The 15,567-nt window shown below is 50.6% G+C and overlaps 1 protein-coding gene across 2 annotated transcripts in view; it reads left to right on the top strand.

Annotated features, from left to right (window-relative positions):
• The window catches only part of LRIG1 (leucine rich repeats and immunoglobulin like domains 1), a 130,198-nt gene that overhangs the window by 112,965 nt on the left and 1,666 nt on the right, over positions 1-15,567 (top strand). Inside the window, exons 12-18 of one of the 2 annotated variants that reach the window (XM_081286660.1) lie at positions 1,862-2,025; positions 10,130-10,450; positions 11,528-11,809; positions 12,455-12,874; positions 13,476-13,601; positions 14,536-14,682; positions 15,282-15,542. In XM_081286660.1, the coding sequence (XP_081142786.1) occupies positions 1,862-2,025; positions 10,130-10,450; positions 11,528-11,809; positions 12,455-12,874; positions 13,476-13,601; positions 14,536-14,682; positions 15,282-15,542 (1,721 nt within the window). The remainder of the gene's footprint in view (positions 1-1,861; positions 2,026-10,129; positions 10,451-11,527; positions 11,810-12,454; positions 12,875-13,475; positions 13,602-14,535; positions 14,683-15,281; positions 15,543-15,567) is intronic. The other variant, XM_081286661.1, reaches the window with a different exon arrangement.

The following is a 15,567-nucleotide window of genomic DNA, read 5'->3' as shown; positions in this document are numbered from 1 at the left end:
AGGTGGGCCATTTCTGTTCATCAGCTGCCCTTCCACCCCTAGAGTAACTCCTTAGCAGGACACAGAAAGTCAGCTGCCTGACAAATATAATCCAAAGCCTCAGGCCTACTCTATGGTCTGCCCTGGGCCTGGCCTCCCTATTATAATGGCTTTAAGATAAATCATTGCAGTTTTCAGAGAAGTACTTTGTGACCTTACCTCTGGGAATGATGAGGAAACGAGTCGTTCACTCTTCCTCGCTGTTTCTTAGTTTGACACTTTCTTTGCTCATTGGAAGTCCTTGGGAGGCTGAGACAGGAGGATTGCGAGTTCAAAGCCAGCCTCAGCCACTTAGTGAGGCCCTGAGCAACTCAGCAAGACTCTATCTCTAAATAAAATATAAAAAGGACTGGGGGCAGGCCAGGCGCTGTGGCCCAGGCCTATAATCCCAGCAGCTCTGGATACTGAGACAGGAGGATCGGGAGTTCAAAGCCAGCCTCATCAACTTAGTGAGGCCCTGCCTCTAAATAAAATACAAACTAGGGCTGGGGATGTTGCTCAGGGGTCGAGTGTCCCTGAGTTCAATCCCCAGTAACAAACTAACAAACAAACAAAACCACATTCAGAGTGAAAGAGAACAGAAAGCCAGTCCCTGTGGTGGTTTTGTGGGTCTGAGGGATGCAGCAGCTGGAAGAACAGGCTGGACTGTTGGCCAGCACCACGTGTGTGGATTTCCTAGGCTTACTGTGCCCCTTTCTGTCACTGAGTGTCAGGGACATGACAGGGAAGCCACGTGTCTTTGTGTCTGCCCTTCTCATAGGTTGGCCACTGCTCTTCAGCTCAGGCCTGGATTCTCCCAGGACCAGGGCAGCTAGACTCTCGGGGTGACTTATCTTGGTGTGTGACTCCTCAGGAAGGAATGTCCGCTCAGATGGCCATTCTGATTTCCGTTTGAAAAGCTTATCCTCAGTTGCTGAGAAATGAAAAAGAAAATATTCTCTGTTTTGGTTGGAGGCTCACAAAACCCAAGTTGAATGTTCTTCTGCTCCCTGGGCAGAGGCAGTTAACTAATGAGCACTATTTAGGGAGCAGGGCTGCATTCTCCCGACCTCCTGAGCGATGCTGGTGTAGAGAGAGGGGCAGGCAGGCGGGACGTGTGGCCGGGAGGCTGACATTCAGAAGCAAGAAAACATGCAGCTTTGCCAGGAGCGGTGTCATCCCAGCAGCTCGGGAGGCTGAGGCAGGAGGATCGTGAGTTCAAAGCCAGCCTCAGCAACAGCAAGGCCCTAAGCAACTCAGTGAGACCCTGTCTTTAAATAAAAAAATAAAAAGGGCTGGCGATGTGGCTCAGTGCTTAAGTGCCTCTGGGTTCAATCCCTGAACCCAGCTTGGCCAGTCAAAAAGTAGCAGCCATAAAAGAAGAAAGAAGACTTCTTAGAACTTGTTGCAGAGTTGAGATCAAAGTCCCAGGGCTGGGGACTGAGTTTGGAATTTATCAGGAAAGTGCTCTTGCCACTGTAGGGTATCCAAGGTCAGGAAAAGGTGAGAAGGCATCCCCAAGGTAACAGGAGCAGAGTCTGAGAACAAGGGCCAAGTTCAGCCTCTAGACCAGGGGTCTCAGCTCCCCCCCTGGAGCTCCGTAGGAGGGCACAGTTGGGCTCCATCCTGATGGACTCCATCAGAAGCTGCACTTGGTGCAAATCTCCAGGTAGGTTCTAGGTGCTGTTCCTCCAGCAGAGAGGAACAAACTGGGGGGAAGGCATCTCCCAGTCAGCTCGCGGGTGTTGGCGTCACGCGCTGTGGGTGGCGATGAATGTCCCCTTCTGTTAAAGCTGCCCTGTTCCGTGCAGACCCACGCTCAGTGTCCTTTTCTTTCTTTCAGCCACATCAGCAGTGACAGCTTCCTGTGTGACTGCCAGCTCAAGTGGCTGCCTCCATGGCTCGAGAGCAGGACACTGCAGGCCTTTGTGACAGCCACCTGTGCCCACCCAGAGTCACTGAAGGGCCAGAGCATTTTCTCAGTACCGCCAGAGAGTTTCGTGTGTGGTAAGACCTCGTGAAGATTATTTTTTTTTCACGAAGGGCGAAGAGGCCAGGCAGGCCTCCTGCTTGTGGGGGTCATTGCTGTGATCCCGGGGATCCCAGCCCACGGCTGCAGATCGGCCCCTGGGTGCCGTTTACTTCCTGCTGAAACCACACAGGGCATTTACCACGAGGTGCCTCCTGGGACGCTTGGAGTATGTGCATTTAATCAGAGGACAGCATGCAGGGGCTCGGTGACAGTCAGAATACTATCAGTCACAGGAAGATGTTTCGGGAGAGATCTGGGGCCCTGGGGTCGCTGGGAATTGACGCACCATATGATGGTCCACCGCAGGAAGGAAGGACGGGTCTCGGGAGAACATTTGCCCTAGTAAAAACAGTCCCTCCGAGTTCACGTGCACTGTGGCTGTTTCTCCAAACCCCTGAAATCTGCAGGGGTAGCTAGAGATGCCTCCTTCCTTCTGGTTGTTAGAATGTCATCTTTTTTTTTTTGACCAGGAGTGCTCAGGATCCAAGTGTGGTTGCAAAGAGTACAGAAAATGTTGAATAGCTGCGCGCGCACACACACACACACACACACACACACACACACACGGGCTAGCCCAGACAGGAATGACGCAGCCTCTCGGCCACGAACACGGAGGCAAAGATTGAGATGGATTTTGAGTTGTTCCTGGTGTTTGCTTGGACAGGAGAGGGGACAGGATGCCACACCCATCAGGCCCTGCTGGGCGAGTGCACATCTCTCCTGCTGCCAGATCCTGGCCAGGACAGTCCTAACCAGAAGCCCACCTAGCAGTGCAAGGATTCTGCTGGGCCACGTCTGTGACCTACTTTTGGCCCTGACAGTAGCCATTTCCCTGCTGGGGGTGAAAGAGGACTGCCCTCTGTCCACGCGTTCACCGTTCACCCCACTGGGACGAACCCCTGCTTAGTGTGGGCCTGCTGGCCACCTCCCGCCTGGTTCAGACCGGGGAGAAGTAAGCATGGAGAACGCGGTAGCAGACCTCCAGACGGTGCCGGTGGTCCTTCTTAGGGGCCTTCTGCTGGGGTCCCAGGCTGTGCCCTGGTCCGGCTCCCTAGGCACGGAATGGCTGTGCGGTCCGTGGTTCATCGCCCATTGCTCAGGGAGCCCTGGACCATTGATCTCTTTCCACAGCTCCCTGGCGCGAGGCTGTCTGCCACTTCCTCCTGCTCCTGCCTCAGGGCAGCCTTTCCCTGGGACCATCCAGGGAGGACTTCTGCAGCAGCCTCTGACCTCGGCACTGGCAGACTCTGGATTGCAGTGGTTGTTGATCTCATCTCTCTCAGGCCCACCCCCTCGATTCAGCTCAGGCTTCCCCCCACCCTCTCTCCAAAAAAACCCCAACCATCTGGTGTTAATGGGAATCACGAAAACACTTGGCAGGAGATCAGAGTTTCCAGCTCTGTGCGCTCTCCCACGCCTCTGAAAAAAAAAAATTTGAAAGCACGACCAGCTCACACCCTCTAAGATGGCAGGTAGAGCCAGGTAGGAGCCAGCGCTGACAAGTGAAGGGACGCACCTGAAACCCCCGTCCCCCCACTGCTGGGGGGAGTACAAGATGGGCAGTTCCTTTGGAAGACAGCCTTAGCAGTTCCTCATTTAAACAGTTATGATCTCCACACGTGTGTTCACAGCAGCGTTATATTTATAATAGCCGAAAAATGGGAGCCCGAGTGCCCACCAGTTGATGGATGAATAGAGGAAGGTGGCATAGCCAGACACTGGAGGATTATCAGGCCATAAAATGCCACGTCCCGTCCCTCCCACAGCCTGGATGAACTTTGAAAATGATAAGCTAAGGGAAAGTGCTCAGTGACAAAGGACCGCAGATTCTACGACCCAGGCACAGGGAACTCCCAGGACAGGGAGATCTGTGGAGGTAGGAAGTGCCCTGGGAGGTGCTCCAGCCTGGGGAGAGGTGGAGGGAGAAGAGGAGTAGCTACAAAGTGCTTCTCCATGAGGTGACAAAGATGTCTTAAAACTGACCGTGGTCATGACGACACCTACTCGTGAATACACCACAGACCATTCAGTTGTGAACTTGAAATGGGCGAGCTGCAGTGTAGGTGAAAATTGTTGCTCAGTAAAGTGTGTGTGTGTGTGTGTGTGTATTATAAATTTTTACATGTCATAAAAATGTGTCTCTTTAAAAACGTGAACTTTGGATTTAGAGTCTTCAAAATGTGTGTCATCACTGACTTCTAACATTTTCGTCACCTCTGAAAGAAACCACAACCCCACGCCTTAGCAGGCGCTCCTTCTGCTCCTGGCCCCCAGCCGTGGCGGTCACTAGTCCCCGGGTATGAGTGACCTGCCTGCTCTGGACAGTTAACATGAATACCAGCGGACGGCATGCAGCCTGAGGGCCTCTCCTTTTCTCACTTTGCCGGGTCTTCTCCCCCAGTGGGGGGATTGGATCTGGGGCCTGAGCTGTCCCCACCCCTGAGCGTAGTTTTATTTTTAATACTTTTTCAGGTATAGTTGGGCATAACACCTTTATTTTATTTGTTTATGTGGTGCTGAGGATCAAACCCAGTGCCTCACACGTGCTAGGTGAGTGCTCTACTGCTGAGCCCCAGCCCCAGCCCCAGCCCCAGCCCCTGAGCATAATTTTAAAGCATCAGTTTTTTTTTCAGTCACTGAGTGACATCCTGCTGTATACGTTTTGTTTCATCCATGCATCAAATGGCGGATATTAGATGGTGCATACTTTGGGGATTTTATGATTAATGTTGGTGTGAACATTCATGAACTAGTTATGTGAATTCTCTCAGGATTGCGCCTGGGAATGGAATCTTTGGGTCCTGTGGTAGCTCTAGGTGTAACCGAAGAACTGTCAAACTGTTTTTTCAAAGTGGCTTCAGGATTTTACACATCTGCTGGCAATGTACAGGATTCTGGTTTCTCCTCATGCTTGCGGACACTTGCTATCTTTTTTATTTCAGATTTTGCTAGTGGGAACAGAGTAGAATCTCATGGTAGTCTTAACATTTCCACAGTGACTCATGATGTTGAACAACTTTCTAGATGCTTATTGTATCGTGCATAACTTCTTTGGAAAAATAGCTGATCAAGTCATTTATTCATTTCTCTATTTTGTTATGAGTTATCAATTCTGAATATTAGACTATTCAGAATATTAGACCTCATCGGGTCTATGATTTGTAAATACCATTTCCCAGTCTGTGAATTGTGGTGGCTGTTTTTCAGTTTCTAGACAGTTATGCAAAAATTTTTTTAGAAATATTTTTAGGGCCAGGTACAGTGGTGCATGCCTATAATTCCAGCAGCTTGGTAGGCTTAGCCAGGAGGATTGCGAGTTCAAAGCCACCCTCAGCAATTGTGAGGCACTAAACAAACAAGAAAAGAATTCCATTTACAATAATTTGGGGGTGGGCAGATACCAGGGATTGAACTCAGGGGCACTCAACCACTGAGCCCCGTCCCCAGCCCTATTTTGTATTTTATTTAGAGACAGGGTCTCACCGAGTTGCTTAGCACCTTGCCATTGCTGAGGCTGGCTTTAATCCTGCCTCAGCCTCCCAAGCTGCTGGGATTACAGGCGCACGCCACTGAGCCCCGCTAAGTGTGATAGTAACTGTGGATTTTTCAAAGATGACCTTTATGAGGTTGAATAAGTTCCTTTCTTATCCCTAATTTTTTGAATATTTTTATTATGAAAAGCTATTGGATTCTGTCTTGTGTGTATTCTATGTGTGTGTGTTTCTGAGATGACTGTGTGGGGTTCTTCCCCCCCACCCCGCTCTTTATTTTATTGATAATGGTCTAGTACATTGATTTTTGAATGGTAAACCTTGCTTTCCTGGGGTCAACCTAACTTGATTATAGTATGCAATTCTTTTTAGGTGCTGTACATTTCGGTTTGCTGGGATTTTTGCTGAAGTTTTTGCATCTATACTCATAAAAGACATTGTTCTCTAGGTTGGTGGTGGTGTGTATGATGTTTTTCTTAAGTGTTTCTTGTTAGAGGAATAGTTGTAAAAAATTAGTTGGAAGATACTCTTTTCACATCTACTTGTCCAAAGAAAGAAAGAAAAAAAGTGCTTTGGAAGTTTTGGATTGCTTCTCTCTAAATGTTTGGTAGAATTCACTCGAGTCTGAGATTTTCTTTATAGGAATTTTTAAATTCTACATTTAAAAATTTTTAAATTCTAAAGTGTCTCCTTAGTGTTGATCCAGATTTCTGTTTCTTCTTGAAAAAAAAAAATCCGTTTTAGGAGTGTGACATTTCAGCCAGGTGGTCTGATTAACTGGGTACCATTGCTAGAGTGTTCCCTGTTTTTCTTTAGCTGGTAGAAGGTCAGTAGTGGGGTGCCCTTTTTTTGTGTCCTCCGTGTTTTCTCCCCTGCCCACTAGTCGAGCTAAAGGTTTTTTAATTTTGTTGATATTTTCAAAGAACCAATTTTTGCTTTGCAGTGATTTTTCTCATTTTCCTGTCCTCGTTCTTTCATTTCTGCTCAAATCATGATTAATTTCTTCTTCCTGCTTGCAATGGGTGTAGTTTATTCTTCTTTTTCTGGGTTAAAAAATGGGATTATTAGTCCTAAGCTTCTGTAATATAGGCATTTCCAGCAATAAGTCCACGAGCACCATTTTAGGCGCGGCTTACAAGACTTGACACGATGTGTTTAGTTTTCATTCAACTCAGAGCATCTTCCAGTGTCCCTGTGACTTTTTCTGTGCTGTGCGGAAGTACACTGCTTAATTTCCACAAGTTGCTTTCCAAATACCCTCTTCACTGTGGATTTATAAGTCATTCCATTGTCATTAAAAAAGATACTTTGTGTGATTTCCATCTTTTTAAACTTATTGGACCTAGGTTTTGACCTAAAATATAGTCTATCTTAGAGATTGTTCCATGTACATTTCAAAAGAATATTCTGCTGCTGTTTTGTGGAGTGTTCCACGGGTGTATATTAGAACTAGTTGGTTTATACTGTTGTTCAAGTCTTCCTTCTCCTTGTCCATCTGCCTAGTTTTTCTGCATTAGCTTTTCATTGGAAATAAGAGTATTGTTGTTACATTGTCTGTTCTTCAGTTCTGACAGGTTGTGCTCTACATTTTGTAAAGCTCTGTAAGGTGCATATATTAAAAATGTTCATGGCTTCTTGATGGATTGACCCATTTGCATGATAAAATATTTTGACTCATATTGGGTGACTGTTTAATTGTCTTAGGATCTAAACTGCCTCTTGTAGGTAGTGTATACTGGGTCAAAGTTTTTTAATCCATTATGATTCCCCTTGCCTTTTGATCAGAGTGTTTAATACGTTTACTGTTTTGTTTTGTTGGAGGGGGGGTACCAGGTATTGAACCCAGAGGCACTTAACCACTGAGCCCCATCCCCAGCCCTCTTTTGTATTTTATGTAGAGACAGGGTCTCCCTGAGTTGCTTAGGGCCTCACTTTTGCTGAGGGTGGCTTTGAACTCACAATCCTCCTGCCTCAGCCTCCTGAGACGCTGGGATTACAGGAATGCATCACCACAGGTATGAGTATTTCTTGTAGGTCAGGTCTGGTAGCAGTAAATTTTCTCAGTTTGGGTGTTTTTTAAAATCTGGGAATGTTTTAATATCATCTTTATTTTTAAAAGATAATTTTGCTGCACCTGAGATTTCCAGACTTTTAAAATACTTTGAATATTTCTCCCTCTTGACCTTCCCGGTTTTGAATAAGAAATCAGCTACAAATATTTTCGAGGATCCCCTGTACATGATAAGTTGTTTATCTTGTGCTGTTTTAAAGATTCTTTGTCTTTGACATTTGATGCTTGACTATGATGGACCTAGGCCTTTTGAATGAATTTTGCTTAGAGTTCATTAAACTTTTCAGATATGTGGGTGCATGTTTTCCATCCAGTTTATAAGTTTGGGTCCATCAGGGCTTCAAACATACTCTCCCTCCTCCTTGTGTCCTCTGCTTGGACTCCCATGATCTGTGTGTTGTCATGCTGGATCTCTGTAGTTCTGTGTATTTCCTTCATTCTCTTTGATTCTCAGACTGGATATCTCTGCTGACCTGTCTCCAGTTCATCTACAAGCTCAGTTCTGCTACTGAGCCCTCTAGGGTGGATTTTTTTTTTTTAATATTTTTAGTTGTAGATGGACACAATACGTTTATTTTACTTAGGTTTTCTTTCTTTCTTTTTTTTTTTTTTTTTTAAATGTAGTCCTGGAGATTGAATCCAGAGCCTCACCCATCCTAGGCAAGTGCTGTACCAGGGAGCTATAGCCCTAGCCCTAGGGTGGATTTTGTTTTGTTTTGTTTTGTTTCTGGGGATTGAACCCAGGGCCTTGTGTATGCAAGCCAAGCACTCTACCAACGGAGCTATATCCGCCCTAGGGTGGATTTTTAATTTCAGTTACTATACTTGTAAATGCCATGGTTTGTATGTGGTTCATTTTTATAGTTTCTGTTCATTGATCATTTCTCTCAGGTAAGAAAGTGTTCTCATGCTTTAATTCTCTTAGACATAGTTTTAGTTTTTCAAGTATTTTTATAATAGCTGGTGTTATTTAATAAGTCTAAGATCTCAATTTCCTCAGGGACAGTTTGTATAGACTTTTTTTTTCCTGTTTCATAATTGGTTGTTGAAAATTGGACATTGAAGATAAAATAATATGCCAGGCGCAGTAGCACAGGCCCCATCCCAGCTGCTCAGGAGTCCAATGCAGGAGGATCGTGAGTTCAAAGCCAGCCTCAGCAACTTAGCAGAGGTCCTCAGCAACTCAGTGAGACCCTGTCTCTAAATAAAATACAAAATAGGGCTGGGGATGGAGCTCAGAAGTCAAGTGCCCCTGGGCTCCATCCCCAGTACCAAAAAAAAAAAAAAAGAAAAATGACGTGGCAAGTCCACACGTCAGATCTTCCCGTCCTCCCCCGGGGCTTGCTGGCCCGTCACCGTTCCTTTAGGGCCTCTCCTAGATGAGTGTTGTGGAGGCCGCTCTGTACAGCCCCTTGAGTTCCTGCTTGGCTTGCTAGTGAGTAGCCAATAGTTAGACACAGAAGTCCTTAAGTCACCCTCATCAGCAGATCCTGAGTCCTTCACCCAGGCCGTGTATGTACGTGCTGGCGTGAGCCCTCACTTCCTGCTGGTGCGTGTCCACCAGCTCAGCCCAGGCAAGAAACCAGGGCTCCCCCAGGTCTTTCCCGAGTGTGTGGCAGGTCCTGCAGGTTAAAGCACCCTCTCCCTGGGCTTTGGGTGACTGTCGGGAAGCCAGGTGAGTGGCAGAGCTGAGCCCTGCGCTTCTCTGTTGTCCTCTGGGAACCATGCGGTCCAGTTTCCAGGACCCCATCCCAGATCATCACCCCTGCATGTGGGTATGGCCTGCTGGACCTCACTCTGATGGCCTGCTGCTGGCATCTAAGTTTCTTGACCAGGGTCCTGTTCATCCCGACGGGCACAGTCACCTTGGACAGTGGCATGATTACACAGTGGCCACTATTTTCATTAGATGCCTGGGTACAGGGCTTCCTGTGGTGAGCCTTCTTCATGAGGGGGCTTTCCAGGTCTTGGCCTGACAGGTCACACAGTGACGCTGCTCTGATGGGGCTTTTGGGGGAGCTCCACCTGCCCCCTCAATGGTTGCTAGCTGCTGAGTCTCAAGGCTGTCACAGAGCGGGGTGGAGGCAGGTGGGACAACACCAGAGAGCTCCTTTTCCTTTCTAAGAGGCCTCCATTTTCTTGAGTCCACACCCTGTGGATCGTTGTGTTTGGTTTTCCAGAAGTTGGAACCTTTGATTTTGACCATTTTTGCAGTACTTTCATCATTTTAAGGGAGTTCAGATTTCTGGGAATCCCAACATTCTGGACGGTATTGTGCCAGAGTCCTTTGTGCGGCCACGACAAGTGGCACCTCTTGTGTGGCCGTGTCCACAGGTGCAGTGGGTGTGGGCCTCCAGGAAGCTTCCAGAGGGCTGAATGACCGAGCGGGGTGGCCCATTTCTAGTCCAGGGGTGCGCTCAGGCCTCACCCGGTGGGGCCTGGTGTCCCTGGCCTGGTTTTGTGAGAGCGTGACAGCAGCTGGTCCCTGTCTCCTCACGGTGGCCCTTCTGTCCCCAGATGACTTCCCAAAGCCACAGATCATCACCCAGCCAGAGACGACCACGGCCGTGGTGGGCAAGGACATCCGGTTCACGTGCTCAGCGGCCAGCAGCAGCAGCTCCCCGATGACCTTTGCCTGGAAGAAGGACAACGAGGTTCTGGCCAACGCCGACATGGAGAACTTCGCCCACGTGCGCGCGCAGGACGGGGAAGTGATGGAGTACACCACCATCCTGCACCTCCGCAGGGTCACCTTTGGCCACGAGGGCCGCTACCAGTGTGTCATCACCAACCACTTTGGCTCCACCTACTCTAACAAGGCCCGGCTCACGGTGAACGGTAGGTACCCCCATTGGTCTCTCCCAGGCACCCCGCCCCGATGGATGCCCACCTCGGAGTGGACGGAGGCAGACCTGCCATCAAACCGCACTGTCCCCTGGGCTCGCCCGGGGCAGGTTCTGCAGGTTAAAGCACCCTCTCCCTGGGCTGTGGGTGACTGTCGGGAGGCGGGGTGAGCGGCAGAGCTGAGCCTTGAACTTCCAGTTTCTAGGTCCCGCATCCCAGACCCTGGGGAAGCTGTGCCCTGAGTGGGTGGCACAGCTGTGGAGGCACAGGCCAGCCTGGACAGGGACAGGTCCCCACCTCTCAGGACAGCAGAGAGCAGGACAGGTGTGGGGGAGGGTGGGACGAGGTCCTGGACTCAGGAACCAGTGTGTCTGAGCGGCTCTCCTCAGGGCTGCTGTGTGGAGTGGGACGGGAGGAGCGTGAGTGGGCACCTCCCCACACCCTGGGAACCCGGAGAGATGTTTCTGGTCATTAAAGTGCCAGTGACAGAGTTGGCTCGCGGATCATCAGAAGTGCCGATGGGCTGCGTTCAGTCAGCCCTGCAGACCACAGAACAAACTTGCCCACACCCGCAGGGTTGTCTTGGCATATTCTGAGAGGGGCCTCACTGCCCCCTCAAGACTCGGGCACTAAGAGACCCTCTGCCAGGGCAGTTGTTATTTACACCAGGTAAAAGAGGTCCCGGGGTGCATACCCACATCCCAGCCCTTTCCTATATTTTATTTAGAGACAGGGTCTCACTGAGTTGCTTAGGGCCTCGCTAAGTTGTGAGGCTGGCTTTGAACACGATCCTCCTGCCTCAGCCTCCTGAGCTGCTGGGATGACAGGCGTGGGCCACGGCACCTGGCTGACCAGAGCAGCTTGGACAGGAAGCGTGGTGATGCCTGCCGTGCATCTGGACACTGACTCTGGCGCCCCAGTGTTTGCTGAGCCTGAGCCAGTGAGCCGAGTGCTTCTGCCTGGGCGTGCTCAGCAGTGTGGCCCTCGCACACTGGGGGTCTCCTCCCCAGAGGCGTTCCTGAATCTGCAGCCAGCTGTCCCCTGACCTCCCCCTTTGTGTGCGTTTTCCAGTGCTGCCATCATTTACCAAAATGCCCCGGGACATCGCCATCCGGACTGGTACCATGGCTCGCCTTGAGTGTGCGGCCACTGGCCACCCCAACCCCCAGATTGCCTGGCAGAAGGACGGAGGCACAGATTTCCCTGCGGCTCGGGAGCGTCGCATGCATGTCATGCCAGACGATGACGTGTTTTTCATCACTAATGTGAAAATAGATGACATGGGGGTTTACAGCTGCACCGCCCAGAACTCGGCAGGCTCTGTGTCAGCGAATGCCACCCTGACTGTCTTAGGTTCGACCCTTGGTGTACTCTGTGTGTGTGTGTGTGCGCGCGTGTGTGTAGGGGTTTCAAACGGCACTGAGGGGAAGGCCTGCGGAATTGCTCTGTGGACCCTGGGGGTTACAGGAAGGCGTTGCTACTGTTTGAAATTTGAGGCTGCTTTTAGGATTTTTTTCCTCTTTTTTTAAAAATAAATTTGTTTTTGGTACTGGGGATTGAACCCAGGGGCACTCGACCACTGAGCCCCATTCCCCATTGTATTTTATTTAGAGACAGGATCTCACTGAGTTGCTTAGGGCCTTGCTAAGTTGCTGAGGCTGGCTTTGGACTCGAGATCCTCCTACCTCAGCCTCCCAAGCTGCTGGGATGACAGGTGTGGGCCACCACCCTGGCTCCTATCTCTAAAGGCCAGTGCAATGCCAGAGCCTTGAGCAACTGGTGACCAAAGAGCATGCAGGAGGGGTGTGGTCTTAGTCGAGAACAGGGACACAGGACAGTTTGGGAACAGGAGCCTTTATGACCAGAGATCAGCCATCTTCTGAAAAGCTTGCCGCTCTGATGGAAGCCCTCAGGTGGGATTGTGCATGTCTAGAGAACCAAGCAGACCCACAGCACTGAGGCCCCAGAGTGAGCGTGCCATCTCTTGATCTCTTGCAGAGACCCCGTCCTTGGTGGTACCCTTGGAAGACCGCGTGGTGTCTGTGGGGGAGACGGTGGCCCTCCAGTGCAAAGCGACTGGCAGCCCCTCCCCCCGCATCACCTGGCTCAAGGGGAACCGCCCCCTAAGCCTCACCGACAGGCACCACTTCACCCCGGGCAACCAGCTGCTGGTGGTGCAGAACGTGGTGGTGGAGGACGCGGGCCAGTACACCTGCGAGATGTCCAACACGCTGGGCACGGAGCGCGCGCACAGCCAGCTGAGCATCTTGCCCACGCCTGGCTGCAGGAAGGACGGGACCACCGTGGGCATCTTCACCATCGCCGTGGTGTGCAGCATCGTCCTGACGTCGCTGGTGTGGGTGTGCATCATCTACCAAACCAGGAAGAAGAGCGAGGAGTACAGCGTCACCAACACAGGTGGGCACCGTGGCCGTTCCTTTCCAGGCAGGAGAAGCCAGGTCCACACTCTTCATCAAGAGCTCCCGTGCTCTGGGAACTCAGGACCTCTGGGAATGTGGTTCTGGAGAACTGAAGCCTCGGTCCTGCGGACACTGGGTTCATACTCAGGGCAGAGCCAGAAATGAAACTGCCTTGGGGCTGGGGTTGGGGCTCAGCGGTAGCACAGTTGCCTGGCAAGAGTGAGGCACAGGGTTCGATCCTCAGCACAGCATATAAATAAATAAAATAAAGGTCTATTGACAACTAAAAAAAAAAGAACTTCCTGCTGACGTCCTCCTCATAAGCGGAGGTGGACTGTTTCTGACACCTCACAGTGCTGTGGTTAGTTCTGTCTCCCTTCCTGTCCCTCTTCCCCGTCTTTTGTGGTCTCACATGCTTTTGATCTGGGCTCAGGTTCGGCTCTGGTCTGGGAGGGCCTTCTACCTGCACCGACTCCACTTGGTCTCTGTGCAGCCCTGATGGCTGTTGCCAGGGGATCCTGTTTGGGGCCTGACGGTGAATGCGCATCTGCATCTGTTGTCACTGAACCCTGATGTTTCATTTTCTTATCTCCTTGCAGATGAAACCATTGTGCCACCAGATGTTCCAAGCTACCTCTCTTCTCAGGGGACCCTTTCTGACCGGCAAGAAACTGTGGTCAGGACTGAGGGTGGCCATCGGGCCAACGGGCACATCGAGAGCAACGGTAAGGCCTCTGACAGTGAGGTGGAGCTCTAGGTGACTGTCCCCCATAGGTGGAGGTGGCCTGTAGCTCCCTATTCAGGTGTCTGGCACTAGATGGGGAGGGAGTGTCAGGTGAATGAGGCGGCTGCTGGCCCAGGCCTCTGCTGTTCAGCTCAGTCCTGGTCTGTGCAAGCTCTGCGGAGGTTTCAACATCCTGTCTCTCAGGAAAGTCACCATCTGGGCTTAGCAGTAAGCCTCCCAGTCGGGATAGGCAGGACTGCTGTCAGAAACAGCTGAAGGGAAACCCCAGGCCCTGAAACCAAGCCCTGCTTCCACAGTTGGCCCTTGGTATCTGTGGGCTCGAGTACCTACACACTAGAAACATCCAGGGCAGAGAAGATGACGAATAGGCAGCCTTCTTTTCCTTGTCATTATTCCCTAAAGACACAGTCCAACAGCTGTGTACACAAAGTTATGTTTTACTAGTCACGATGCTTAATCTAGAGGTGACTTACACGGGACGGTGTATGTAGGTTATGTGCAAATGGTGTGTCATTGTATACAAGGGACTTGAGCATCCCTGGATTTTGGGATCTATATGGGGCTCTGGCACCACGAAGGTACCAAGGGATGCGAGTGCAGGGGCAGTGCCCACACCCGCTCTGTATTCCAGACTCGCAGGGAAAGCTCTCTGCAGGGGATGCTGTTTCAGTTGGTGGAGATCGCGAGCACTTGCTGAGCTGAAGGCTGGCCTGAGAGAGCTGCTCCTCTAACATGGCTGCTCAAGGGCTGCTTGCTGGGAAAGTGGTACTAGAAACAGGCCCGTTGCCAGCTTTGTGGTGGCACAGCAGTAACTCACCACTGATAGAGAGACTACAGCAGCAGCCCCACCCGTCCTGCTCCTTAGGCTCACTGAGAAGTCCTCTGCAGTTTCTAACCCTGGGAGTCTGTTGCAGGTGTGTGTCTGAGAGATGCGGGCCTCTTCCCAGAGGTTGACGTCCACAGCATCACTCGGAGGCAGCCCAAGCTCTGCGTTGGGTACAGTAAAGAGCCCTGGAAAGTGACAGAAAAAGCCACTGGGACACCTGGTCCACCTAAGATGGGTAGGTGATGCTTCCACCAGGAAAAGCAATGCCTTTTTGAAATCAAGATCTGGGTTGACCACTCACTAAATGAAGAGGGGAGACGCCTACATTTCCGTCTAGCACTCTCTGAACTTGGTATATAAACAGGAAGCTCTGGCCTGGTGCCCTTTTAATTCTAGAAGAGTGTGTCTCTTAGTTACTATTTATGGTACAGTAAACCTGAGCAAGAATTTTCCAGAATAATAAGCAACATAGGGGGTTTTAGTATCTGTTCACCAGGGCTGTTTTGAGGTTAAATTTCTAATTGTTCAGAAAACTCTTAACCCTGCATGGTACCTAATTCAACTGTTGGGGTTTTTCTTTTTTCTTTTTTTTTTTTTTTTGCCTGTGATCACAGTAGCGTGACTACATTCTCTAAATACAAGATTAGCTTAATCTGGGGCATGTGAGCATGAAGGACCCCATCTCCACTAACGGCGTGGAGTGTGCCCAGCCTTTTCGGTGAAGGTCTTTGGGGAGGGGGCGTTTGCAGGGCCGGGGGGGCAGGACCCCACTTGGGTGTGGGTGGGCGGCCTGTTCTGTGGGGGTGGCTCTGACCTGGCCCATCTCTCCTTCAGAACCCAGTGTCCCTTTGGTGTGCAGTGACTGCAATGCTGACGTGGACAGTTACTCCAAGGAGCAGGCCCCCCACCCTCAGCCCACATGCAGGGACAGCACACAGCCAAGTGCACTGCGTGGCCAGGATCCCAGCCAGGGCGACCGAGGAGACTCTCCACATCATCCTCGCATTGGGGCCGGGGACGGGTCCCTCTACCCCAGCAACCACGACAGAATGCTGACATCCTTGAGGAAGCCGGTGGTGTCCCTAGATGGAAAAGGTGATCCCTTACTGTCCTCCTGGCC

This window comes from Spermophilus citellus (assembly GCF_964194105.1).
Source record: "Spermophilus citellus genome assembly, chromosome: 3".
NCBI lineage: Eukaryota > Metazoa > Chordata > Mammalia > Rodentia > Sciuridae > Spermophilus > Spermophilus citellus.
Note: the sequence above shows the minus strand (reverse complement) of the source record. Positions and strands in the feature narration are given on the sequence as shown.